The sequence below is a fragment of the Dermacentor andersoni genome, chromosome 2, assembly GCF_023375885.2.
Source record: "Dermacentor andersoni chromosome 2, qqDerAnde1_hic_scaffold, whole genome shotgun sequence".
NCBI classification, from domain to species: domain Eukaryota; kingdom Metazoa; phylum Arthropoda; class Arachnida; order Ixodida; family Ixodidae; genus Dermacentor; species Dermacentor andersoni.
In genome coordinates this window covers 84,786,253-84,814,089 of record NC_092815.1, presented here as the reverse complement: position 1 = coordinate 84,814,089, position 27,837 = coordinate 84,786,253, and the positions used below count along the sequence as shown (strand labels likewise).

The 27,837-nt window shown below is 49.6% G+C and overlaps 1 protein-coding gene across 1 annotated transcript in view; it reads right to left on the bottom strand.

Annotated features, from left to right (window-relative positions):
• The window catches only part of LOC126541720 (uncharacterized), a 106,272-nt gene that overhangs the window by 60,878 nt on the left and 17,557 nt on the right, over positions 1-27,837 (bottom strand). The window contains exon 2 of the mRNA XM_050188621.3: positions 2,617-2,926. Within this exon, the coding sequence (XP_050044578.2) occupies positions 2,617-2,836 (220 nt within the window). The 5' untranslated portion in view covers positions 2,837-2,926. The remainder of the gene's footprint in view (positions 1-2,616; positions 2,927-27,837) is intronic.

Here is a 27,837-nt window from a genome sequence, read left to right as displayed (position 1 = left end):
TCGGCCTTTTTATCCGCGCTCGGGCCACGGATCTCCAGGCTCGCTCGCTCGCTTCGTCGCTTCTGAGCCGCCGGCCTGCGAATTCCTTGTGCGGTACCCCGGGCTTTCCGCACTAGATGCTTTCCACGCCCGCCGCCCGCTTCGTTTTGTTGCTTAGCGTGGAACGCAAACTCTGTTTTATTGGGCCAGCGCCAGGCAATATATTTCTGCGGCCACGGAGCTCGGTCCCTTGAGATGCCCGCGATGGAGTCCCGGCGGAGCTCCCTTATCCGCTTCTTCCTTTTTCCCGCTTGCGGAAGCTGTCAGCCGGGAGACCTTTCGCAGCGCGTCGCATTTTAGAGCAAGCGGAGAATTTACTGCGGACTGCCCGTGGGAGTCTGCGCTCGCGCTCTTTGTACAGCAGCCTGCAGTCTTTGCTTTCTGGTTACGGCTGTTGCACGACGCGCATCCTCTTTGTGCACTTCGGTAGGCGTTTAAGCGCGCACGGAGATGCAGACAGTGTAGACGAAATGTTCAGACTGTACGCATAGCGTCGTGCACAGCGCGTTCTAAATCAATTGACGACACGCATGGACCACATTTCCGCTGCTTCTTGAACTTTATGGGAGACACAGGGGCGACAGCGCTCATCTCTCTCTCTCTCTGAAACACACACACACGCGCGCGCCCGCACACAAATGAATTGCCCCCCCCCCCCTCCCCCCCAGGTGATTATGACAAAAAGAATTCACGCGGCTCTCTATATGTAATAAAAATCGCATGATGGAATCTGATAATGGTACCGCATGACGGGTTTGGTATTTTTTTTTTCTTATTTACTGTGCCTATAGCGAAGCGCCAGGGTTCCTCGGTCCCAAACGAGAAAATCAGTAAAAAAAATACCCAAATGCAGCTAAAAGCTAACGACATTTGCCTGATATCAAAAACAAAATAAAAGGTTGCCTCAAGTGTAGCCAAAGAGCTACTAAATGACTGACGCGGCAACGCAGAAGATTCCGTTTTCTCAATGCGCATTGCATAATAATCCTCCCACCCTTATGTAATGCCCTCTGGGCCTTTAGGGTACTGAAACAAATAAATAAAATATGACACACACGCAGGAAAGATGACTTACAGAGTGCACATTACTGCCACAGTAACAGAACACGGTTGTTTATGCAAGGAAAAGAAAAGAAGGCGCTAGTCGGCGATCTCCTGTGGCAAGGTTTTTGTTTGTGGTCTTTCGTCTTCGTCTTTATTACTACTATCCTTTCATTTTTCTTTTTCGCTGTTCTCGTGGTGAACATGATGATAAACTCAATCTGTGCACGCGAACGTTTTTTTCTTCTCCTGCACTCTGATTCACTGTCACGAAGCCATCAACGTGCGCGTGCGCCATCACGTTCAGCGCGCTTTGCTTTTGATGCACTTTCGGTAAGATATATACGCCGAGACGTGTATTAAGCGTAGGCCAGCGTGACTGCTTCAGCGGTGGGGGAAAGTGGCCCAATCCCGGACCTGCCTGTGCCATCAGCAGCGATTCGTCGCAGTGACATGCGAGTACATTAGTACGCTTATAGTATACGGCTGCGTTGTGCCATCGGCGCTCGCAGTCAATCGACCCGCGAGAGTACAGCGAATCCATTGAGCGCGCGTCGCACGCACAAGCGTGCAGCGGGCGACAGTGGCCGGCGCTTGTGGTCTCGCGTACGGACGGGTGCGCAGCTGCGTGAGCGGTCGTTGGACAGCGCGGTCGTCGGCCCGCACGACGCGATAACGGGGACGCGCCAGCCCACTATGCAAATCGAGAACATTATACGCTTCCGCTAATGACGTCGGTGTACGTTGCCCCCGCGAGAGCTGCAAACGGCGACTGTTGTTTCTCCTCGTTTCTTCGGACGACTACGAAGGTTTCGACCAACGACAGGATCTGTACACTCTGTACACACTGCACCAGTCGCACAAGTGCTGAGCGGTATAGGAAATAGTTACAGCTTCTCTCACTCGCTCTCGTCTTGTCATCTTTTTTTTTTTCTGGTAGCACGACGCCATAGCCACTACTCTATTACGGCGGGTTTGTTGTTGTTGTTGTTGTTGTTGTTGTTGTAATGCTCTTACAAGGTGGCTCAAGCAGTCAAATTTCTTCTATCGTGGAAGTTGTATATATATAATTACATATGCTTGAGAGCAATAACGTCTCGCTCCCCTGTAAAATGTCCAGAAACGAGGCTATGACACCCTCCCTCCCCCCCTTTTCTGCGTATATATGCGGAAAGAGCCGCCCACTCGAAGAAATCCTACAACGTATGCAGTTGAGCTGTTTCAGCTTACGATGAAAAGAACAAAACTAGATAGTCCACGCCAGGATGATGACGTAGTACAAATGCGTCCTATTCGGCTATAAGCCCGGCACACGTCTCAGTCGTCGATAGACAGTGTCACAGAGTGTAGAGCTTAAGAAACAGTTTAGTGGAGTAGTTTGCTGGGCCAGTTGGTGCATGGTGAACGCCAGTTGGTGCATGGTGAAACAGGTGCACCTAAAGTTACCGAAGGTCCTAGGTGCTGCATACAAAGTAACTCGGGCATAGTAATTCGGGTTTCCTGCACGCGCGCGCACAGATGCCGTCGGGGACGTACCGGGGTCGAACCTCCAGAGGTCCTTGAGCGGCAGGTTCGCCGAGCGACCGGCCAGCAGGTAGAAGCAGCCGTCCTGCGAGATGCACATGGCGTGCTTGGAACGCGAGCTCGGCGCGGGCGACTCCTTGGCGCCGGCGTCAGGCGCCGAGCCGTCGCCGTTCGCCACGTCGCCGCCGCTGTCGGGGGCGGCCGCACTGGACAGCTGCACCTGCGCCCACATGCTGACCACGAGGTCACGCGTCGACGACGCCGTCCTGGCCCGGATGCCGCGGTCGTCCCCCGCCCGCGGAGAGGGCGACACGGACGGTTGCTGCGAGGAAAGAAAGAGCGGGATGAGTCAGCGGAAAATAAGAAGGGTTCACGTTCAACAGAGCATACACCGTTTCAATCCGATCTATAGACCGTTTTTTCGTAGGCGCCGCCATATTGTGAACGCAGTGGCGCCGCCTATGAGCAGCGCCATACTGGCTTGGGTGAAAGCGGTCTTTTGCATGGCAGGTATACGCTCGGCGGTAGGTTCTGGCGTTTGTTTTCGCGGTCGTGCGGTCTGTTTAGTATGACGCGCGTATTCTACGTGGTAAATGGTTCTGTGAGACGAGCTGAAGTGGTCTAAGGCGTCATGGCCGGAATTTCTGCTGGCGTTGAGGTGGACGGAACACGCAGCGCGATGTGTGCGCGCATATTTGAGCCTACAATCAGCCTCGGAGATCAATTGTGTATTTATGAATGCTCCAATCATTAATGTGACCTTATTGCAGTATTATCGTCTATTTCTAAGCTGATGTTTAGGAGCCATGAAACATACGCGACGATCGTAACAGCGTGGGTACCGTTCTGCTACGATAGGAGCTGTGATGTTATACTTTGACAAGCGTTCAAACTGTTCCCTGCAGGTTACATTGCGTGACTACTTGGTTCGATGGATGAGGTTTCCGCCCCTGAATAAAATAGTTTTGGCAAGTAATAGCAGCATACCTTACAGTCTGAATTAAGCTTTTCCAGCAAATGGACTGTTTACGATCTGCGCGAGCGTCCTAAGCAGTGGTAGGTGCTTGATTACATATATCTTTGTTCTATATACCGCACGGTCCAAGCATACGGCATCAGCGGTTATATAGCCATAAACGTTGTGTGGCGTGACTATGCGAGGTCCTATTGCGGCTTTAGCCCGTTTTCTCTTACTTTTTCGAGAAAGATGATGATAACCGAATTTTTTTTCGGTTGTGTTCGTTCCGTTCTCTACGACGCACTCACACGTATTACGGAAATTTTGTCCTCAAAAATAGGCATCGCATTCTTTTTATGCGATCGCTCTCATATATTATGGCTGTATGCAGGCCAAAAAGGCAATGCCGAAGCGCACAGCTTACATATGTATCGTACTGGTTCACCAACCGCAGTGATCGCTGTGTTGAGCAGCGCCATCGGCCTCATGCAGGAAGGCTAGCGTAGACATATGGTAATTTGAAGCCTACTAGACTTGAAATGCGCGAATATTTGATAGTGCCTGCCGCTTAGATGTTTCGTGGTTGCCTTAGGTTGGCCGTGCACGAGCATGCGCTCTTGTGCTTTATGTTTTACTCCCTACGACAAGCGATTCTATAGTGAGCAGATTTACCATTTCATGCTTCTAATACAGACACCGGTTTTCTCTGTTGAAATAAAACCGATATAAGCAAAATAGTTCACAACACATACACACACCGCGACTGATAATGTGCGTACACCGCGGCTGATAAAAGGCGTCACATTTTTGCGTCCCAAGAGATATTTCCGCCTACTGTAGTTACCGATGCACCGAAAGGCTTCCCTGACGACCTTATATGAACGGACATGGCGCAAATTTCGCAAAGTACGATCTAAAATATTCCGAAATCGTTCCGCAGCACGCGACAGCAATACTTTCAAGCAGCGCCGCGCCGGATCGCCCAAGCCAGAGAGGAGGAAAGGCTCTCCGCGCGCCCTATCCTGCTCGCCTGATGAAACGGTCTATACAGGATGACTACCGGTCACAACGATGGGCACCTTCAGCTACATAGCATATCGAACGCATTAATAACGATACCGGGTGAGTCGGACCATAAGGTTTTCTTCCTCCAGCGTCACCGTTATAATTTCAGTGTACCGCCGTGCCGACGCGAATTTAGTCACTCCGCGATGCCCATCCCCTTTCGTAAAGCGATTGACTGCATTTGAGAACAGGAGTGTAATTTACTAAACTTAAATGGGTTGCGCTCGTTTCTATCCCTTTCTCATACCTCGAAGAAAAGGCCATGATATTCCAAATGGAAATTGGGCAGATCTCGTTTTCAAGCAGCTGCAAAGCGTGCGACAACAGAGGAAGGAATCCGCTCGACATGGCGGGTCTTGGTTAGCTTTGCTGCCAGGCGTTATACAATGACGTGCAAGATACTATTATTTGATCCAAGGCACAACGACGAACCACTAGAATTTAAAAAAAAGAAAAGGAAGGAAGCGCCGATATTGCAGCAGTTTCAATTCGCTCCACTTCCTTCATTGAACTAATTTCTCGCCTATTTGGCTAGCTTCGCTGTCAGGCGATATGCAATGACGTGCAATAGAAAAGTAATTTCTCCACGGCACAACAATGACCCATTGGAATAAAAAAAGAAAAAGAAACAGCGCAAACTAGATTTAGTATAGGGTACGACGAGTGGCATGCGACGCAAGTGCAAACTTTCCCCAGTCTGACTGGCACCAGACCCAGATGACAACCAGCGCTCGTCAGCCCCCGCATATTGCTCACGTGCAGGTTGTCAGAGGTTGCGTCACGGCCCTTTCATCGTGTCCTGATCAAATTGCACGCGCTGTTTTATTAACAAACACGTGGTAAAATACAGCCACAAGGCTATCAACTCTTGCGCTAAATCAGCTTCCCGCATCCTAAAACAGCCGCCTATTCGTCAACAAACGAGTGCGCGTCGCACCCCAAGTCATTAAGCCGAACAGCATCGCAGGCATGCGTATACCAACGGTCAGGGAAGAACGACCAGGCCGACACGGTGGTCATCCAAAATGGAAACGCCCCGCCGTTGTGACAGCACAAACCACGAGGAAAAACGCCTGGGGCACAAACCACGCCAGGCGGCGGACATGTCCCGCAGTGCTCGGAGAACGGGCCAGCCGGGAACGAAAAGAAAGTGCCCTCGGGGTCGCGCAGCAGGGCACTGCACGCGGAACACAGATTAATCCAAGCAGGACGCAAACAAACAGTCGCACCGCTCACAGCCAACGCTCGCGAAAAAGACGCTCAACAAACGTTCGCCTGTCTGGTATGCTCCTCCCTCACCCTCCACTTCGCCCCGCTGGCGCCACTGGCAGAAACGCAATTACGTCATTCCGACGGCGACGCCAGGCCCAAGCCCGAACGCTGCGAATCCTCCCCGGCTTTCATCTCTCATTGGCGCCCGAGAAGGCCGACAGCCAACGCTCATTAGCCGCCGCATATTGCTCCCCCGCGCCTACACGAACCGGACAGGGGCACACGAAAGTAAGCGCGGGCGCGTGTAAATGAAGCATGCGTGCAAGAAAGCGACGCCGGAAGGAAGCCAAATGGCGGGCAGGTGCGACACCTACACTACTTGCTCGATAGCCACCAGTTCTTCGTGTTCCTTCCAGGGTTACAAATCTCTTCCTGTTCCGTCTTTGCCTTCCTCATTTCTTTCCTTGCGCGCACACTGCGTGCATGCGTCTCTCTCTCTCTCTCTCTCTCTCTCTCTCTATCTATCTCCGTGCGTGCGTGCGTGCGTGTGCGTACGTACGTACTCCTGTGCGAGAGTGCATGCACTTCTGCGAGTTAGTTTCTCTGCGTGTGTGCGATTTCCATCGAGAAAGGGGCAGCAAGAGTTGGCCTGGGACACATCGGTCTTTCTTAGCCGCGCCGCCCTCAATGTAGAAGACGGCATAAGAGGGGAAAAACAAAGAAAAGAGAAGATTCCCGATATCTGGTCGCCAAAGGAGGACCAACAAAACACCGCGTGAAACGGCAGACCTGCAGCAAAGGCGAAAAGGAGCAGAGAAAAAAAAAAACGGAATCGAAGGAACCGGTCGTGGCCTTTTCCCTCCACCATCGGTCAGAGACTTTCCCCTACCTGCTTTCCCCATCGTTCCACATTCCCGTTTCCCATTTGGCGGCCTGTCTTCAGGTAAGATGGGGTGCAGGCTTGCTCTGCCACTACTTCGGCGAGCACCGAGTCCCATAAAATGGTAATTTGGCGCCAAAGTGTTTCGCGGGCTAATCTGGCGGAAACGTTTTCCTCGCGAACTCTTTTTCCTTCTCTCAGTTCTGCATCGTTTATTATTATTTTTACGCTGTTTCATCGCGTCGATGCCGTTCTCCTGGTTGTTCTTATAATTAGAGGCATCAAACGGTATAATCGCGAACTCAAAGCTTCGTTTGCGTTAATGATGCCTTTGTGCAAAATGGCAGCGCCCGTCTGACCGTCTTTTTTTTTTTTTTTTTGTTAATCTCGCTAGAGGGGGAGCTCTAGCATGTGAAATACGGTTCGTAAAGCTTTCTTGAGTTACGTGTTGTAACTCATTACGTGTTGCCGTTTTAGCAGGCGGCGGATATGGCATCACGTTCAGTCGAGCCTTATAATAAAACTTTCTTCGATACAACGAAGCTTGCTTCCTCACATCAACATCCAACTGCAAAAACTAACAAGGAGAAAAAGAGAGATACCGAGAAACAGAGAAGCCTTACACGATTAAAATAAATGGGCCGAAAGTTCTGCAATGCAACTTCGACCAGTTGACGTCTTTCCTAGTATATTCAATATTCAGGTGGACAGTCAATCATTCTTCAAACGATCTTGAACTAAATATATATATTTCTTTAGACAATTAAGATATTATACCAAACTACAAATTTCATACGAAGAATCACACTCTAGAAGAAATCTATGAAAAGTTAGTTAAATATTATTAGCCTTCTTTTTCGTAAGAACTGCAATTTGTTCACTAATACATCGCTCGTATTGTACACCGGTTGTATCTTTGTTACATCTGAGGTGCCTGTCTTGCGAGAAATGTCTGTTTTTAGCACATTTACCTCACCTTAATTATTGTAACCTTTGTCATGTTCTTATTTATTATTCGAAGGCTCTTGCTTTCTACTGTTCTTACCTTAAAGTAACTCGGTATCCGTGTAGTGATAGCTTGTTTCGCGAGGTGCTGTTACCTCTCAGAAATTCATTACGGTGTTGTGGAACCAGTCAAGTTGTTCCAAAATTTCACAGTCTTTCAATCTGTATCCAGTACAAAATGAAAACAAACATTGATTTAATTCGATTTTACTTAGCTAGGCCGGATTCTCTGGCGACAAGTCACCTCGGACGAATGTGCCAGACCAAAAAAGAAGAAAAGAAAAAGGAGAGAAAGAAATTCAAGAACAAATGAAGTAAAAGAAGTTAGAAATGGCTATTCCCTGTTACGTAATGGCTTCTAGCCTTTCAGGCTAGAATAAATGAAGTGAAATGAAATAAAGTTTAAACTTGAGTATTTCCTCTCCTCCCTCCATCTCCTGCCCGCACAGTAAGTTTAGTAACAAAACAATCAGAAACCGCAAGTTCATGCTTGCAGTGCCAGCGCTTAGGGTATTTAAGAAAGCAACAATATTCAATAAACTGTGCATGCGACTCATTTGCATTCTTCCTGTCAGAGCTGTCTTACAACAAAGTGTGCATGCAGAAAAATGCATTCAATCAATCAATCAATCATTCTGCATTATAAAAGCTATTTAGGATAAAAGAAGGCACATTCCGCACTCTCCCTTTTTTCATCTATCAGCTGAACCTAACAGGCGAAATTTAGCGGATTATTTTTGTTTTACTACACCGGGCAGTTTGCGGACGGTTACGCAGTTCAGATAAAAATGCATTTCTTCTTCGTCAAGTTTTCTTCCTCGCAGTACTAATCTTTATACTGAAAAGCACGCTTTACAGGATAGCGTTTTAAAAGAAAACTGGAATTGCAGGCTGTATTCGGCAGAATAAACTTTCACCATAGCAGACTAACTGCTAGATGTTGGCAGAACGAATATACCGAGTGCTTTCTTTTTTAGCTTGACCAAATTTTTAGAAACTGCCTGTGGCACATCACACTATTATAACCCTTGAGCTAAATAAATCGATGAGGCGGCCATTAGTTCTACGAGAAATCAAAATGCGTAATTGAATAAATAAAAAAAATACACTAATTAAATTTTACCTAATTAGGTCGTGGCGCAAATTTCAATTTACCAATTGTATCCGGTGAGTTCGAAAGGCGTATCCCCTTGGAACGAATTCTCAGGACTTCACCAGCTCGGAGATATTAATTTTCAATGTGGCCGACGAAATGCATAGACGCGCCAGTTATATTTCTGCTTCAATGCATGAAACAGCGTTTTCTTAAAAAGAAGTTAGTGGAACAACAATGCATTCTCTCCGCAAATTTGACAGCGCATGTCTCTTAACCGGTGGCATCCTCGTAATTCGTTCCATGTGTACGTGTCTCGCGAACTTGCTAGGTACGTACTAGTAGATTGAAATGTGTGCCGTGAAGTAATTAATTAAAAGTTAAATAGTGTAAATATGTTAAATATTCAGTTAGCGATATTGATTTCTTATAGTAATAAAGGCCGCCTGATCTAGTAATTTAACTCAAGGCTTATAATTGTGCTGTCTGCCACAGGAATTCTTTTAAGAATTTGGTACTGCTGAAGAAAAAGAAAGGACACCCGATGTATGCCTAATGTAATAGTCACAAAGTTCATGCTGCATCAGGCGAAAATTAGGAATGTGGCGTTGAGGAGGGGGAACGTGTACATTTCACAAGGAAGGAGCAGACGGGAAGCTAGCTGGCTTCAGTCGCCATACAAATTTATCAAAACTCTCCACCTATGTTACAACCAAAGAAAAGGCTGTTATGAGAAAGAAAACAAAAACAAAATAAGGTATGGAGACCGCATAAAAACGCTAAAAGACATTAGGCATAACAGAAAGTTAGAATGCACTATATAGGGGGAGTGGGTCCAGCGCGGGCTCCCCGCTAAGGCTTTTCGTATTGAAAGGTTGGTGGCGCCACCGCCGCGCACCGGCCGGACGCATGTCGCGTCGGAGACCCTACCGCAGCTGCATGGAGCATTGAGCGGCGTTTCACTCTGCTGCACCTAGTTTCGATACTCGGTGGTGGAAACAGTGATTTTATTCCCCACCGACATGTAGTAAATAAAGTGGAGAAAGAGCGACGGAAACGATGCAGACGACGCAACAACGACGGTGCGTCGAGCAGACGACAGCTACTCGGCCCGTGAGTTCGCCTCAGCCAATGGGCGCTGCCGAAACAGCCGGAGCTTCAGGATAAGGCGACGGCAGCGCCGCCGCAACTTCACCGTCTTTTGCATCACCCTCGGCACTTGCCAAGGCGTCCACTGGACCCACTGCCCAAATCTAGTACACTCTACACAAAGTCTGCGGGAGAATGTCCAAAAAAAAAAAAAAATACTATATAGCCTCTCTTAACGGAGAAGAGACGAGGAAGATTGGCTGAATGATTGATAAGATTTATCATCACTGATGGAACGCAACGGCTGCGGGAGACCTAATAGAGAGTTCCAATGCTCGCCACATGCACAAACAGGTTTTTCCTGTTTATTTATATATTTATTTTGCTTCTATTGGAACGCCGCCGCCATGGCCGGGAATCGAGCCGGCGGCCACGGTGCTGCGCAACCGCCACAGCGGCGAGTTCTGAGAGAATTTCCTAGCTGTTGTTTAATAACCCACAAACAAATGGAATGATAGGCCGCAATATAACCAGCTATATCAAAACAAAGTAAAAAAAAAACAACTGAAGCTACACTTTTTCCCATAACTACGCCACACAGGTACCACAAACACACGAATACGGTAAGTCTATGTAAACTATTTATTTATTTATTTATTTATTTATTTATTTATTTATTTATTTATTTATTTATTTATTTATTTATTTATTTAGAAACCTGCATCGCCCAAATGGGCATTATTGTAAGGGTGTTGAAACAAGATCCACAATCAAAATAAGAAAGCAGACAGGCACAGCCGTCACTTGAACATTCAACTAAAGCATACATCTTGCAAGCAAGAGGAAAACATATTTTCGGGAACATCAACAACACTCGCATCCGACTGATTCCACTTGTGAATCGTAAAAGGAATGTAAAATGTAAAAATAAATAAATAAATAAATAAAATCTGGCGAATAGTCTCGTACGCACCCGCGCTAAGTAAACGTCCACTGTCCACCAAGCGAACTTTCCATCTAGGTTTTTGCAAACTTTAGAGCGCCTTTTTCTCCCTGGCTATCAACAGAAGTACCGTAATCTAATGACGGAAGTGGCAAGTTGTTCGATTCCGTGCCCAACATTCGCGGCGCCTATTCTCTCGATGCGGAAAGCAAGCTCGCACTTCGCGTGTCGGTGACGAGAAACACGCCTCGCAGCGGGCCACCTTGCGGCACGCCTTTGCGGTCGATAACAAGCGTGCCGGCCCCTTCGGCGCTTGTGTTTTTTTTGTCCCATACACAGTCGTTTCCCGCACCGAGAGTGTACAACAAGACGTCGGACGCGAAGAAAGTCACGCGCGGAGCTGACCGTATCTCGCCGCGCTGCGTAGCTATAGGATAAACGAGGGCTCGTTTATTCCGCGGCCTGCCCAAAAGAACAAACGATGCCCGCGAAGCAGGGAATAAATGCGCCGCCCGCAGAGGCGCCGTGGTTCCGAAGGAAATAATGACGAGGAACCCGCAGCGCCGCGTATATCGTGCCCCGCAAGAAGCCAGAATCGGACAGGCGCAGTGGACCCTAGAGTGATGTCAAGTATACGTAACAACTAACGGCTGCGCATTTCCTCGGTGAGTACCGCCTTTACTCGCGTATGGCCCGCTTTCCTGTAAGGTCTCCGAATTTGTAGCATTTGGCAGCTGCACTAGGTGGACATGGAACAGTCCCTGGTATCCCTTAATTTCTTACACCTCGTTGCTGGTAAGAATGTCTTGTGCACCGCGACGCCGCACGGCAAGTTCCGTTCTTCAAACGTTCTATGCGTTCGGTAAAGTAGGCGAGAAATGCGCCTGAAGTGTCCATGTAATTGCTATCGCAATAAAGAAGCATTCGCATTAGCGCTTGAACACGAAGTTCAGCGACAGCGAAGGAGGATGCTGAATAAAGAATGCTCTAGCAGGTCACCACTGGTCACATCATTCTGTGCAGAAATGAATCAACGCATGCGCAGTCCCTGTAGGTATAGTAAGCCGGACTTATGTAACACCTGCAGCTCGTCAAGATTTCGAAAAAGAAAAAAAAATGTACCGGATTTACGCGAGTAAATACGGCACTCCCCAACACCACACGAATGCACCCGCCATACCTTCAGCGTCGTCTGTCCCAACAGCGCAGGGGGCTCGCAAAACGGCCGCTCTGCGGCAGAAACGAAAGCAACAGAGTCGAGCCGAAAAGCAATCGGCGTTAAGTGACTCGCCAGCTGAAGCGGCCTGGGAGGGGAGAACGATGCTCTCTGTGCCGGGCGCGAGGCCCACGACACTCGCGACGTCGTGTATCACGTGCGAAGCTGAGGCGAAAATAAGCAAGCGAAGAAGCGAACCGAAGCAACGCCCGCTCTCCCGGTCCGGCAGGCGCCGTATGTCATACCACAAGTACAGGCATACTTGCGGCCATTTTATGTGGGAATGGAATGAATGCTATGTGAAAATAAGGAAACGCGTCTAACGAGAGTGATGCACGATCAAGGAGTGGTGAAAACGGACAACACCACGGTAACCTTCCAAAAAAGCGAATTCGATATCTTTCACCGCCCTTTCTGCTGACAACTTTATAAGCAGAGCCCAATTCCCGCCGCAGAGGTTTCCACTTATCCCTGTCTGAGATGCTTATCGGAAACGCAGCGTTAGACTCGCGTTCTTTACTAATGCGTTGTACCATCTGCTTCGACGGTATTGATAGTCTTAGTGAAGACAAGCAACCGCGCAGTCAAACTACACAAACCAATATTGCGCAAATTCCGCCTTCTGGTCGCAAAAGGCAGACTCCCGGACACGCCCCGATTCGACAAAACTAATCAAGCTGCAGTGTGTGGGCGGTTCAAATGGGATTTGTCGACATTTGAGAATTACTAGAAACCATCGCGAATCGAAAAGATGCATACGTGCCCGCACGTGTAAATTCGATTCGTTTCGTCGCATCATCCAATCGCGTCCCACGAACGCATCCTTTCGGTTTCTCCGCTCTACTTTCGTTTCATTTATCGCATTCGGCTCCGCACGTCTTGCTTGACATTTATCCGCCTTTGTCCCGTCCTTTCGGCCATTTCGAAGGCGAAGCTCCCGCGCTCGCTTTGGGCATGCTTCTGATTGATGGAGGGATATCAGAAGCAGAAGAAGCGAAACGGCTACGTGGTCCTTTTCGGCAGGAGACCCCGTATCGGCGGCGCGAAACATTGCTCATAGCGACGCTCATCGCTCACTCTGAGGTCTTCTCCCACCAGCCCGAGTGAGAGAGTCGGCCAGGCAGACACGGAGAGCGAGGGCAAGACGCAAGGCGCCCTCAAAGTAGTGTGCCCTTCCCGCCGGAGCGCAACTGCGTTCAGAAGCAGCAGCATTCCGTGCTCAGGAGCCGAGATGAATGGTGCCGCCACCACGCATTCGGGAGCGTATACTCTCTGCCTCGGATATCCCCACGGCCTAGGACAGCAGTGCGCGCTGGAAGCCACCGCTGCAATCCTCTCCGCGGGTGCGACCAGATCCGAAATGTTGCGCGCCTTCGTAGGCACACCGAATACCCACCCGGCTGCATCACCGCACTGTACGGGAAGAGAAAGAGGAGAGAGGAAACATCGGGAAAGAGGAATATACAGGCGCCCCCTGCCACGTTCATCGCCTTATTATTTTCCTCGAAAGAGATGGCTATCGTCAGAATCCCTGCGACCAATTCGGCTGGTACTCCTCCTGGCTGCTGCTGATCCCCATAATACGGCGCGCATGATCCCGTGTCCCCCACTCTCCCGTACCGTAATAACTGAGCGCAGCAATAACCGAACGGGCAGGAGTCGCGGAATCACACGAATTTATCTCTCGCTCCACACGCCTCCACCATGAAGAGGAAGGTCTTTGGAATGTTCCCGTCCGTCTTGAAAGCGCGGCTGGAAAAACTACGCGAATCAGAGTCGCAGGCGCTTATATCGGGCCTCTGACTTCTCCCGCCGCTGATTCGTTCCATCGCGACCACAGTAGCGAGAGAAAAAGGGGGCCGCGTGGCAAAGCCTCGAAGCAAAGCCAGCCACGTTACTTGCTTCAAAGACCCCGCAGAACGCAGGGCATGGTCGTTTATGCACATACAAACCCCAATAACGCCAGTAAGGTGATGAAAATGTGATGATGCTGCATCGATGTCGTGGTTACACCATAAAATGCAATGTTAATGGTCAAGTGCCATCTAGTCACATTCGAGAGGGCTTATAGAGTTCCAAGATAAAACGAAGAGCAAGCATTATAAAACCAGATACCGAGAGGGACAGTGAAGAGCGCTGCATCGCAGGCTAAGCTTAACATTAAATTTCTACAGCATTCCTCAGATTTGCGTACATCAAACAAAGCGACGAGGGAGAAATAGTCAGATAGAAGTGGTCAACTGTGACACGTTAAACTGAAAAAAGAACATGCACTCATTAACGTTTCACTCATAAAGAATTATTACAACGCTGTATTAGGGAGCTCTCGGGTGCGTCACCTTGCGTCCTTCTGCCAGAGATGGCACGCTAGAACAAAGATCGGAACCAGCGCGGCCTCCCTTGCGTCCACATTCCTGGACTGTCTCTGCCCAATGTCGCAAAATAAATGCAATATCGCATTCAAATGTCCACTTCTTCCAGATCCATAGCGGAAAGAGAAGTAACCTCGCCACGCTGCCACGGCTAGAGCGGCCAGACTTCCCCAATCTTGCGCATATTCTTTGCGCGAGCGTTGTGCAATGTAGCGGGAACCACGGGACGGCGCCCCTCAGCGCGAGAGGCGGAGAAATGAGCAGACGGAGCAACGCGTCTCCCCCAGCCACCAGCGTTTCAACAATGGCGTGTAGACGAAGCAAGAGAAAAAAAAACTGGCTACTATTCTCGAAAGATAAAAGGAAGGGAAAGCATACCCAATTCTTCTCAACCGAAGCCCCAGCGCAGGCGCGAGAGAGCCAGCATACGGCGAGAGAAGGACACACGCCGTGCGAAGAGTCGAGGCAGGGTCCTCGGGAGAAGAAAGAAAGGGAAGCCGCACAACACGGCGGCGGCGTGCTACTGATGACACGAGACGTCGCCGGACGAAACCAAGAAAGAAGGGACCGCCCGACGACAACGACTCATCGCTCCCGAAAGCTACCGCCACCGATCCCACTCTCCCAACTTTCGCTGCTCGCTCCTCTCAACTCCGCGTCATCCCCGACTCCCCATCGGTGCGGGGAAAAGGAAGGCTCCGAGGGAAAGACGGTGCTCCCCTGACCGCGTCTGGCTTCTTTATCCCTACGCTGAGCCCGCGCGGGGCCTCCTTTTCCTGCCCACTCGCAGTGCGCGCGCCCCTCGCATGCAGTTGACTCCCCAAGGGAGCACAGAGGAAGGCGAGTCGGCTTACGGCGCCTGAGCCCGCGATGAGCGGGGGGCCAAGAAAGAACCGTAGTCGTATCGTCCCTTCTGACACATAAACGCGATGCCCGTCCACGTGCCGTGGCAGCCGCGCTGGGGACAGAGTGCGAGAAATGCGACCATCCACCAACGAGTCGCGAAAAGCAATACGACCGGGGCGCGCAGGATGCAGGGCATACAGGAGGGGGAGATCGGCGTCAGTCATATGCGTCCTCCTAATAGGAGCAAGCCGTCGCCCACAACGGACGTGTATATACTCGTATATCTCTCTCTTCTTTCTATCCTGCAGCCGTCGTCCCCGAGCAGAAAAGAAAGAGACAAATCGAACACCGCAACAAGCAGACCGAAAACGAACCAGAGCACAGGGGAATTCACAGCCAAATAAAAACAGATGTCAAGTGCTAAGGATATAAGAGTCCGTATACAGTGCAAACTCGGCGACGGTGGAGCTTTGCTTTTTTATTTTTCTTCTTCGGAGCCATTGTTTCGCTGTCTTCCTCATTTTGTTCTTTTCTCGCAGTAGACAGGGCCGCGACCCGATTGCTTCGGTAAAGAGATAAAGAAAGAGGAAAAGAGAAATGGTCTGCCCCCCTCCGGTCTCTCTCTCTCTCTCTTTCTCTCTCTCTCTCTCTCTTCTTTTTCATCGTCCACGAGGCGGTGAACCAAAAGGGTGTTTCTGCTAAGAGCAGTCGTGCATGCGAAGCGAGGCCGAAGCCCCACAACGGAAAAAGAGTTCGACGATGTGGAATGTAGCTGGGCTCGCATTAAAGGAACGGACCATTTCTAATGCGTGTGCACTACTCCGCGCAAAGAAGCGAAGGAGCAGGCGAAGGAAGGCCAATCTCATCAGCCCGCATGATTCAAAGTTTCAAAACGTGAGCTTGCTCGCAGCGCGTTGGAAGTTTTAAAGTTCACTGTAGGATCTGTCTAGCCTCCTTTACTCCTACCCCCGTTCCGTATGGCAGACTTGCATCTAGCTAGTCAACCCTCGCTGCTTTTTACTCTTCTCTCTCAATTTACATTGCGGTAAAAGCTATATTTTCATTAAGATACTTACAGTGTATTAACGCTTACGCGCACAGAGAATTAAGTGCTGCATATGCAATACGCTCGGGTCATATAATAACGTATGCAGACGCAGTATATGCGCAGACAACGGCATACACGAAGATGAAATATACGAATCATTTCAGTAAAACTAACCAGTAAATCGGGCTAGTTGGGCGCATTGCAACAGAAAACAAAACCAACAGATGAAACGCACCACGATTGAAGAGAAAAATAAGACATTCATTTTGGGGTTTTACTTGGCAGAACTGCGATCTGATAATGAGGTCTACGGACTGAGTTTGATTACCTGGGGTTCTTTAACGTGCACCGAATGCACGGCACGCGAGTGTTTTTACCTTGTGTTCCAATCGGAATGTGGCCACCACGGCTGGGGTCGAGCCCGCGACCTCGAACTGAGCTATCACCGCGGGTGATCGATAGAAGCGAAGCCTGTGTCTCGTGCTCTCTCCTTCGCACCTCGTTTGTCCCCTTCTGTTTGAAAGAAGTGGTCCGAGAGCATTGAAATTGTAGCATCAGGTCCGAGAGCACTCTGACTTTACATTCGAAGCCTTACAGCACAAAACCAAACGAAATCCATGACGCGCTTTGTCGGACTGCAGCTAGCAGTAAGTTACACGAACAGGGCTCGACTTCGACCATTCACGGGACTGACTGTCGCGCGTTTCACAGGTTACAAATTTCCCGGGGCATAAAATTCAGCTCAGCAGCATATCCAATTACAACAGAAAGTTAAATTAAATAAGGTAATGAAGCAAATACATAAGCTCGCCAATGTCGACATCATTATAGTCAACAATGAATCTACCTTTCTTCTTTTTCTTCTAGCACGAGAAGGTGGAATTATTCCACTCGATCACAAAACGTCGAGCGTGCAGCATCGCGGCCCTCGATGTGCATATCGTATGATGTCTAATGTATTCCTGTAAAGCCGCCTAACAATGCTCATACATTTTTTTAGGCCGCCCTCCACCGTAGATCGCTGGACTAACGTTGCCTTAGGCAGTATTCAGTGACCTACACTCCCTTCGGCTGTACTAAACCAAACGATATACTGAGTTTCGTTGAAAGTTGTACGTGCGCAGACAAAGCGGTCACAGAAAAAAAGGTCGAGACAAAAACAAGTACTGTAAGTAATTATATGGGACTCGGTCTGCAGCACTACAGAACAACAACAGCATCCCCCCAAGGAAGGCAGTGTGAACTGACCAGCTGGCCCAGTGCACTGGTCACGCAGTGCGAATGATTGCTGTACAGTGGCACTGTGAGCGCCGAACCGGCACACACAGCGAGAAAGCCGCGAGAGCAAGCGTTGCTAAGAGGGACGAAAGTAAAAAAGTGGGTTAAGGGGAGGAGACGGGGAGGGGGGGGGGGTGTTGCTGAGAAGCAGAGCCCCAGACAAGGCTGTTTCCTCGAACAAGCGACGATATCTCGGACACGGCGGCCAGGAGCTCGCGAGTCGCTGATGCACGCACACGAAATCGATTGAGCTCCGGACCAAGTCAGCAACATCTTCCGCGATTCGGAAACCCGTGGCGGCGGCAGCAGCGGAGAACTGGATTATTGAACCCCTCGCATCTTCTTCTCGCTCTTTTTCTCCTTTTTTTGTTCATTCACCTCTTCTTCTTCGGTACTCGCCGTTTCACTTTCTTTCGTGGCGCCACGACGCTGCACACACACACACACACACACGCAAACGCGTGTACGCTCTGCCGCCTGCCTCGGCAGCTGCGTCTCCAATGGCCACTGCACAACCTCCCCACCATCGTCGTCCCAAATCTCCTCCAGCTCCCGCAACTCCCACCTCGCCCCCCCCCCCCTCCCCGCTGCCGGGCGATACATGATTTGTCTTGCGTCTTCGAGGTGCCGCCGCCACGGCTCACTCTTTCGAAGCAAGCCGCTGCGCACGTCTCCTCCCGGGGTTTTTTCGCTGCCGGCCGCAAATCCGCGGTTCCTTGTAGTATACACGTACGGCGCGCATCCCGCCACCCACCGTTGGGACCCAACGCTGCCGTTGCGAAGAAAGGAAGACAAAAAAATAAGAAGGTGAATGAATGAAGGAACGTAAATCAGGAAATATGGCACTGCGATTGATTTCGTTCCGCAGACAGCGGTAGAGGCGGCGGAAACGTGCCGGGGAGATGAAGACGTACGAAGCCCACCAGGTGCTCGGTACGCAAGTGCGATGTGCTGTACTACAACATACGCAGACAGCTGTGTGCCGCCCAGAGTCGAGTGAATCCTCCTACTGCTGCCCCCCCGCCCCTCCACTCCCCTTCCTGCCACATTCGCCGCTCAACGCGGAAGCCGCACCGGAAAGCACGCCTTTCCTTGTTCTTTCCTGCATGTTTGATTCGCGAAGCGGCTAGAGGCGAAGGGAGTATATTACAGCGGCGCATGCCGGCTCGCCTTTGCACGCTCGACTCGGCTTTTTTCTCTTCACTTCCTTGCTTTTCACCGTAAATCCATGGCTGCAAGAAAAACGTGCTCTATCTTTTTTTTTTTTTTTTTTCTGGCGCTGTTCTTTCGCATCTTGTCCCCTCTGTCGGGACAGATTACAATCTTGTCACGAGAAAGCGACAGTGACACGGCGAAAAGTGAAAAGGGAAATTCAATATTTAATATTTCGTCGACGAACACTGGTAGGTTTAAAATGAGCTTTCTTGCTTCTTTTCTTGGCAGAATATTCGTGATGCTGCGATATCCCGTAAACGTACTTTTTTTTACGGAGACAAAAGTGTATGCGAAGTAAGAGTTCCTCTAATCGATTTGCTGTCTTCTGTCGCTGTCGTCCTTGACGCTCAGAACGCGATATGACGGCATAGAACTTATAGTGCGTAGGCGGCGTTATGCTAAAGTCACGGAAATCGCAGCTTAAAGGTTAGACGCGTTATTTCCAATGATTTTCAGCAAGTGCCGAGGCTCAGTGCGGACGAACAATATTTATGACAGGAAACACGGATGATCACAGGAGGGTTTTCTAGAGCACCGTAGTAATCGGCATACATTCAGTAATTAAAATTTTCGAATGTGCGATAATCACAAATGAATCAGAACACTGTGAGTGCGATTCCAGGGGGCCGACGTAATCTCCGAGGGGCCAAGAGGGGAGCAATCACGTGGAGACCCTTTACGTAAGACTGAAACGCCTTTGAGGAATTTGGCTTAATGAATATCTTTCTGGCGGCAGGCAAACTTCGTGTTTGTACACAAAGGTGTCGTCTCACAGTGCAGCGAGAGAAGAAGGCGAAAGAAAGTCAACAGGTAAACCATAAGGGATGACGAGGTTTGCCACCCTACACTGGGGGCGGATGAGGTACAAAAATTAAAAGGGAACAGAGAAAGCACAGCAGCACATATTACAAGTAAACATTAAAGTGCACTCGATCATTCGCCCTTCACCCCCGTTGGTCTATTTTCAGCATTTGCGTTACCCATGGCATGCAGATCAATGCCTTTCATGTCAGTGGGAGATTGCGCTGACCAGGTTTCGACGTAGAGGCCCATCCTTAAAATGTTACCAAAATCGGTTATGACCCTTCGATTTCTAACCTTTGATTCTTTTGTTAAAAATTAAATTATTGGGTTTTACGTGCCAAAACCACTTTCTGATTATGAGGCACGCCGTAGTGGAGGACTCCGGAGATTTAGACCACCTGGGGATCTTTAACGTGCACCTAAATCTAGGTACACGGGTGTTTTCGCATTTCGCCCCCATCGAAATGCGGCCGCCGTGGCCGGGATTCGATCCCGCGACCTCGTGCTCAGCAGCCCAACACCATAGCCACTGAGCAACCACGGCGGGTTTTGATTCTTTTGTGATGAAGAATAAAACAACTGAATTTAACATTTCCTACTTCCTTGCCACAGTTTCGCCTCCAAACGCAAAACTTTCCTTGAACTTCATCTCTGTCGTCTTCTGTCATGTTGCGTTTACATTAAATGTCCCAAACTTATTATCGTTCTAATTTGTAGAGTTTGGCAGCAGGGCAATTCACACTGCACTTCATAAACATCGATCAGGTTACGCCGGTTGGATTGACGTCTCTGCTGCGATTTATATCACATCTCATTTTAACTGTAATTATTAAACTCCGGCATAATTCCTCATCATATACTATTATGTTTTACCTTCGCTTTAATTACCCATGCAAGTACACTTATTTTATTCCTTCTTCCAAATTTTACTATTAATAGCTACAAATTTAATGTGTAGTTGAGTGGCAAATACTAATCGGTAGTAGTGCCCCGATGGAAACAATCAACGCCAACATAAGTCAGCGCTAAATGGGTCTGCGTAAAAATGTTGCTCAACAACGCTTTCGTCATCCCCAATTCTGCCACGACAGCTAGCACAGCACTATATTTCAAAAGTAGGAAGCGGGTAAACAAGAGAAGCGGGCGGATGCACTCAGCAAGCACTCCATTTTCGCCCTCTTAACCACCGCTATTAACAATATCCCACGAAGGGAAGCCACCGCAAACTTATTACAACGTATTCGTCTTGCGCTCCGCGATAATACAAGTCATTATAACTTTTCGCAATCGTTCAAATCACGCCTGTAAGCTCATTCGTGCACGTCACTCAAAGGGGATGACTGCCACTTACGCTTGCACAGAAACTGGCGGCAAGCCGTCGCGTATTTGTGATATCCCACCCTTGCACTTGTCTACAAAGGGCGACGCTATTCTGCCGCGTGCTTTGAGCGCCACTGTCTGGGAGTCTTCGTCGAGCCTTCGTTGGCGCCACTGATTCGCTGACTAAAGACACATCTTGTACAGAGACAATGCACTCGACCGTCTGTTCCGCGCTTCCTAACCCATAATTTTTTTTTTACCTTCTTTTTTTGCGCACTCCCAGCTCGTACGATTTCTCGGAGCTATAACTTCATCCCCCCGCATGAGCGGCCCCGCGGATACTGTAAGCAGGTCCGTACGCAGATTTCCACAGAAGCTCCGAGCAAAGTTTGCCGGAGATTGCCGAGAGAAGTCCAGCGAAGCTAATTTGAAAGCCGGCGCTGCGCCCGAGTTTAAAGTCAGTTAGCAAAGCGTCGAGTAATCGTCGAGTAACTTTCAGGGCGGGAAAGTTCCCAGCGTATACAGTGGATATCGAAACCGGACCCTTAGATTGCGAGAACCTCTATACGACTTGCCCCTAGGGCAGGCAGGGCTAACGTGGAGTATGGGGCGGGCGGAGATCCCGGGCGGAGATTAGAGGGTGCACTCGAGCATGCTCGCAGGGAGGGGTGGTAAATGGCTCGAGAAAAGCCGAAGAGAGCGAGAGAGAAAGAGAGATAGGGAAGTTGCGGCGCAACCAGCACAGACGCCGTTGCCACACGTACTACAGACTGGTGGTGATGGAAGCGACGACGCACACGCTACCACAGCCGGCTGCCGGCGTCTCGGATAGGAAATATAGTGTTAAATATGAAGTGTCGACTGCCATATTGCATGCGGGATTCCTGTCACACAGGCCACACACACACACACAGGCGCCTGTGGCGCTACAGAACAATTAAAACGAAATTATTCCATGTGTCCCGGTGGTAGCCCTCTGATACACTTGCTTGTCGTATAATATAGAATGCTGGGACGGGTAGATGGGTGCCATCATATGGTGGCCTGTGAAAACAACAGTCTTACAATGTTACGCTTAAAAAATATATATATTTATAAGCTTTAAAGACCAAAGAACTCACGGGTTAAAGACGCTGTGGCGGGGAGCTCCGGCTTAAAATTGATACACGAGCTTTTTTTTTTTTTTTTTTGCATTCCGCCACTTCAAAGTGCATTGCTACGCATGCTGTCAGGCTGCTTACGCGCCAGACCCTCGTCAATACGGCGCCAGACGCACTGCATAAGCACCCATGGCTGAAAGCCTTCGCTCAATAAAGCGGTAAAGAAAATGCAATTTAAAATTCAAACGGCCGTTATTTTTGTCTCCGTCGCTAGCATTAACTGCTTACGGGACGCCGGACAGAACAGCAAATGTTCACGGTTTCGCTTAAGATTAATATTGCATTCAAGGCAAAAGAAAGAAAATATCGAAGTAGTCGAGCAGACGAGCCTGTAGCAATACACAAGTGCTCAGGAGCGCCTCAGCAGACTGTTTACCCACACTCGGAGGCACGAAAACATCGGCGAGCGATCTTTCGCTCCTCGAGACAACGCCGAAGCACAAACACTCTTAGCAGCCCGGCTAAGGAAACACCCGCTCGGAACTCCTTCAACGTGCGCGAATATACTCGCGGCTCGCTCTCGCTTCAACAGGCGCGAGCTTTGCGCGACGTGGGTCGAGTGAATCGAGCGTCGCCGTCATCGAAGGACGGCGTCGCTCTCGACCGTTGGGGCAACTAGCTATCCTGCTCGCGCACATCTTTGGATATCGTACGTTTTTTTAATACAGATACGCATGAAAGGCTTATGGGGTCGCACAACGAGCTCAACCTTCATGTGCAGTATAAACCGCGAGGCGTGCATTACTTAAGATCGCTCTCGTCTCCAGCTTCCTATACAGCCTCCTCTCACAGCATCTCGTGTGGGCTAAGCACTTAGTAGCGCGTACAAGTTTGGCAGTTTGGACCTCTTCCACGCGAAAAAAGAAAGAATATGGAGGAAAGAAATAAACAAAAGTGAAAATGAAAGTATAAGGAGCTGGCAAAACCCAAATTTTCGTTTCATTGAGTGATACAAAAGAACTTTCGAGGCAGAAGCGGTTAAACGGGTGGCGTCTTCACAACTGCACTTTCGAGAGCGCAGCATTAAGCAACCCATTAAAAACAAGTCTTCTCTCTTTCAGACTTTTCGATAGAAATTTATGAACTTATGCAGTTCGACTTTGATCAAACCTCACGCCAATTTAATTTAGTATCGTGTTATCTTTTTTTGAAATTTTATCAGTGAATCCCGTAGAAATTTGTCACCCTCATTTTCATGGTTATCGTGTTGGAAAAATGAAGGTTCCTCCTGACTCGACGGCGAGCGCTTGTTGCTGACACAGATTTCAAGGGAAGAAAAATCGCTGCCCCTATAAAAGAAAAAAACCTCGTTCGTCACAATGTTTGCATGTGTCGTTTCTTTCTTTTTTTTTTTAACAGCATGTACTGCCTTACCCGGGTTCACGTTTGAAGAAACGCACACGGACACAAAGGCAGTGCCAAAAAGGTACACAATTTGCCCCTCGAAACGACGGTGCTTCTTTGGGAACCACACAGGCACTGGAGCTTCACATCCCTTATAAGAATACGCATAGGCGGGAGGGCAATGACCTCGCAAAGTGGTTGAAACACGATGGCACGACGCAGAACAAAGGCGCCCACGGTCGGGCACTTTCCTTTTTTTTTTCCCACCCGGCAGAGAAGTCCTGCTGAGAAGCCCGAATCGCAGGCTCGCCTCACGGACTTCTCCGTTCCTGCGCGGGCCATTATTCTTGGCATAGCCACGTATACGTCGCGACCACACGAACGCGGAACGCCCATTCGCCCTTCTACTTCGACATGCCATATCTTTTTCTAAACCAACGCGCCAGCCGTTCTAAACCACCTTCAAAGCCTCTCCCCTTCTTCGGCTATAGCCCACGTATCGGGCGAGCGAACGGCGCTTCTCCAGCACCGGTTCCGCTCGGACGAACCTCTCTCAGAATGCGCCACTGAGCACGGAGAAGGATCCCAGCTTTGCGCGGGAGTGATACCGTTTTTACTCGTGTAAGGGGCCACACTTTTCTACTGGCAACAGCCAATCGGAGGTTCATCAGCAAGAGCGGGGCAAAATCGGTCCTTGTCTTTCACACTTCTTGCATTTCCTAGGAGACGCTGGTCTCCTAAACACGTGGTAACGTACCGCAGTGACGCCGCGGTACGCTGCCGCACGTACCACAAGAGACGGTCAGTCGGAGTAAATGCGGGTCTCGATCGCGACAGGCTAAATCCGCCTGTTGCTAAAAAATTCACCCACCACAACCGCTATCGGTTCTTGTCTGGTCTGCACAAGTCTGCGCACTAGCTAGTTTTGAGACCGCAGCGCCACCTTCGAGCGTACTGTTCCCGGGAGAAGCCCACCCGATACATTCGCCGGGCGCAAGGTGTCGAAACGTTGCTATCCTAGAAGGACAGCAACGTCGCGCAACGAGGTCGGAGCTTATACGAGTATAGATACGGCACGTGCAAACCGGAAGACGGAAGCGAAGCGGGCCGCGCGGAATATTGCACAAAAAAAAATCGAAGGCGGAATATAGGAAGGGAGGTAGTGGCAGCGAGACCGAAACAAAGGTTCCTTAAAAGGAAGCGTTGGAAGACGAGCAGAGGCTGGAGGAAAGAAAGTACACGCACACACACATACACACACCGCGTGCAGGGTACGCTTTCCCTGAATGCGGCTTAGCTCGCAACGCAAAGCAGGGCGTGGTGCAGCAGCTTCGAGAAGCCAGCCGCCTATCGCGCGGGTTTCTGCTGCCGCTGTAAAGCGCTTATGGCTTTCCCATAAGCTGAGGCGGGGAGGCACGAGGAGGCCGGCATTAGTTCGGCGGACAAACTATAAGGCAAAAAAAAAAAAAAGGCCCATGAACAAACTACGAAGCGGCGTTGCAGTTCTCATGCTGGCGCCGCCGGACCATGACTGGGCTGAACGCCGTTGTCGCCCGCGCTATGGGTCCGACACAAATAGAGGAAACAAAAGCCGCCCTGTTTTGGCAGGCGCGGAATTAAATCGCTTTCGACGGCATCGAAGCGTGCCTCGCCGCCGGCCGCGCGACCAGACGCAAGAATGCGTTTGGTCGACAAGAATACCGGCGCGTTTGTAAGGCTGGAAAATTACAAACGTCGCGGCCGAGCTTGTTCGAAAGTTTATATAGTACACACGTACGTGTTTCAAAAGTCAACACATTGCGCGCTGCAGGGCTCGAGTCTCCTTCGGTGTCCTTCGTTATAGAAAAGCCCCACTGGAAACGCGCCTGTGAACATGAAACGTGTCTTTAGAATGTTTCTACGTCTGAAGGATATTCGCGAAGTAATCGCTTAGTCTTATTTCAGCTTTTCTGTTCATTTGCTTTTCAGTTTACTACACGCATGCCTTTAAGACCACAGTGCGGCCATGTAGCGCACATGAAGTATATATTAGTCGCATACAGCATACCATCGGCCACGACGTCATACTGCGTCCTTTTGTGGCAGGGCCTTCTTATACTGACATACGCCCTAACATTGTTGATGTTCTTAAACGACAGAGAGAGAAGCGAGGGGAGGGGGGAAGACTATGGCCAATGCCCTGGCGAAGTAAAATGTTTGTGGATGAATTACTACCTTTGTAAACATTCCTTAACAAGTGCTGCAAAGTTATATTCGGTCTAGGTTACAAACAGAACAGTCATCTATGGGCGACACAATAATGTATGTGATATAATTACAGGCAACTGGAAACTCTTACTGCAAGTGCTCGAAAGGAACCGTGTTCTCTACCAGTGGGAATATGATGTGCCTCGCGGACCCTAAAAGCGGAGTGTGCCCCACGAGCGACATGCAGTTGTCACGGTTGATGTTCACGCCTCATCATAGACATCAAAGCAGCTCGCTTGAAGAGAGCAACATCGCCTCTCCTGACCGTCACGATGAGGCCACTGATCGATGACAGGGTCATCATCAAGAACTCCCGGGGAAAAACGTCGACGGCAAGTGGTTGCCTCGTACTGTGCCACGTTGGAGACAGGTGCGCCACGTTGGAGACCCGAGCAGCGCGTAGAAGACAAGCACTACGCTAGAGACCAGTGAGGGGCGCCAGACGTGGTGAGCGATTCGGCGTTTGTGACTGACCAGAGAATTCCTTCAACGAGGAAAAGAGGGAAGAAAAGGGCATAAAATGCGGAACTGGACGGCTGTGAACGAGGGAGACGCTCGGACATGCAAAGACGCTGCCTAGTGTGTTCTGATAGTTGGAGCCGTGCTGTAAAACTGAACCATGTACTTTATTTTTCTTTTTCATTCTCTTCAACGTCGCTCGGAACCCTTCTTTCTCCCGGCACATGGCACGGCACCATCCATGGAACCTTCATTGGCCGCAGGGACGCCGAAATTCACAGCAATGCCCACTAAATGCAAGGCAAATAAATACACACGCCAAAAAAGAAAAAGAAGAAAAAGAGAGAAAGAAACGTCTTTGCTCGAAATCGGGTTGTGATTCTGCACGGTTGAACAAGTCTGCTGTGTTTTCTTTTTCATTTTCATTTTACTTGAAATATTACTTGAAAGAGAGGTCGGAACATAAGCTGTTGAACCAAGAGAAGAGAATATGATAAACAGCATCACGCGCACACGCACAAAAACGCGCGCTTGTATGCATAGGCTATTCCTATTACCGTATATATTCGTGTAATGACCGCAGGTTTTCTGTTTTTTCCCCTCAGATTTGGGGTGAAAATCGGGGTGCGGTCATTACCCGGAGAAAAAGGCACTTTTTTTTCGTAAATATTCCCGGTGGGACTTGCTTTTATTGAACTACAGTACTCGCTTGTACTGACTTTGGTTAATCTTGGCTATTCCCGTTCCGCGTCACCTGCCGGATCGAACAAATGGTGACGCCCTACAGTCGAGTGAAGGCAGTGTCTCGGAGGCAGCACCTGAATCTCGGAGGATGTGCTTTTGCTACCTGGAGGCGCCGAAAACTCGACCCGGCTGCCTTTTCATTATGTTTTCTTTTTTTTTGCCGCCGTTTATTAAAAAAAAAAAAAAAGAAGCTTCGGAATTCTCGCACCACAGAGAAGATAACACCGCCAACCTCCTCAAAAATCAAAGGGTTCGACTCGTACATGGGTAACTTTTAAATATATTTCTTGGGTATCATTTTTTCTTTATAAAGTTCCGGGTGCGGATTTCACACGGGTGCAGCCATTACATGAGTATATACGCTATCTGACAGGTCAGTGCACCCACGGAACTGCCATGTACTAAAACCACGGACACCTACGTGTAACAACGGCCAACACACAACGGCGGCGCTCATTACTAAGTTTCAAGCGTCACTCAGACAGCTGCTATCTAACGGCGTTCATCCGTGAAATGCTGCTACAGTGAGCGCGGCGTTGCGGAACGGGGTACCAGCCGTCTGTACATAGTGTACGCGTGTCCTGCAACTCCGAACACCGATCCTCGAGCTCCTCGACAAGGAGGACGAAAGCAGAAACCCCAAAAGAGAATCGCCACACCCTGTGAGCCTTGGTGCCCTTCTCGCCCTAATAAGAAGCTGTCGGCGTAGAGAGAGTACGAGGCAAAGGAGAGGGGAGAAGCTTACGCTCTCTCGCCAACGGCCGTAGAGCCAACACCTCCTAGTTCTCTAGAGGGTGTTGGTAGAGCTGGCTGAGCGTCTTGCAACTGGCCCCCACAGCAGCAACATTCAACCCCGACCCCTAACATCCCTAACCGAGGCCTGCGCTGGCCCGGTGGCACAAGAAGCTGCTGTCGGCGCCGGAAGCAAGGGAGGT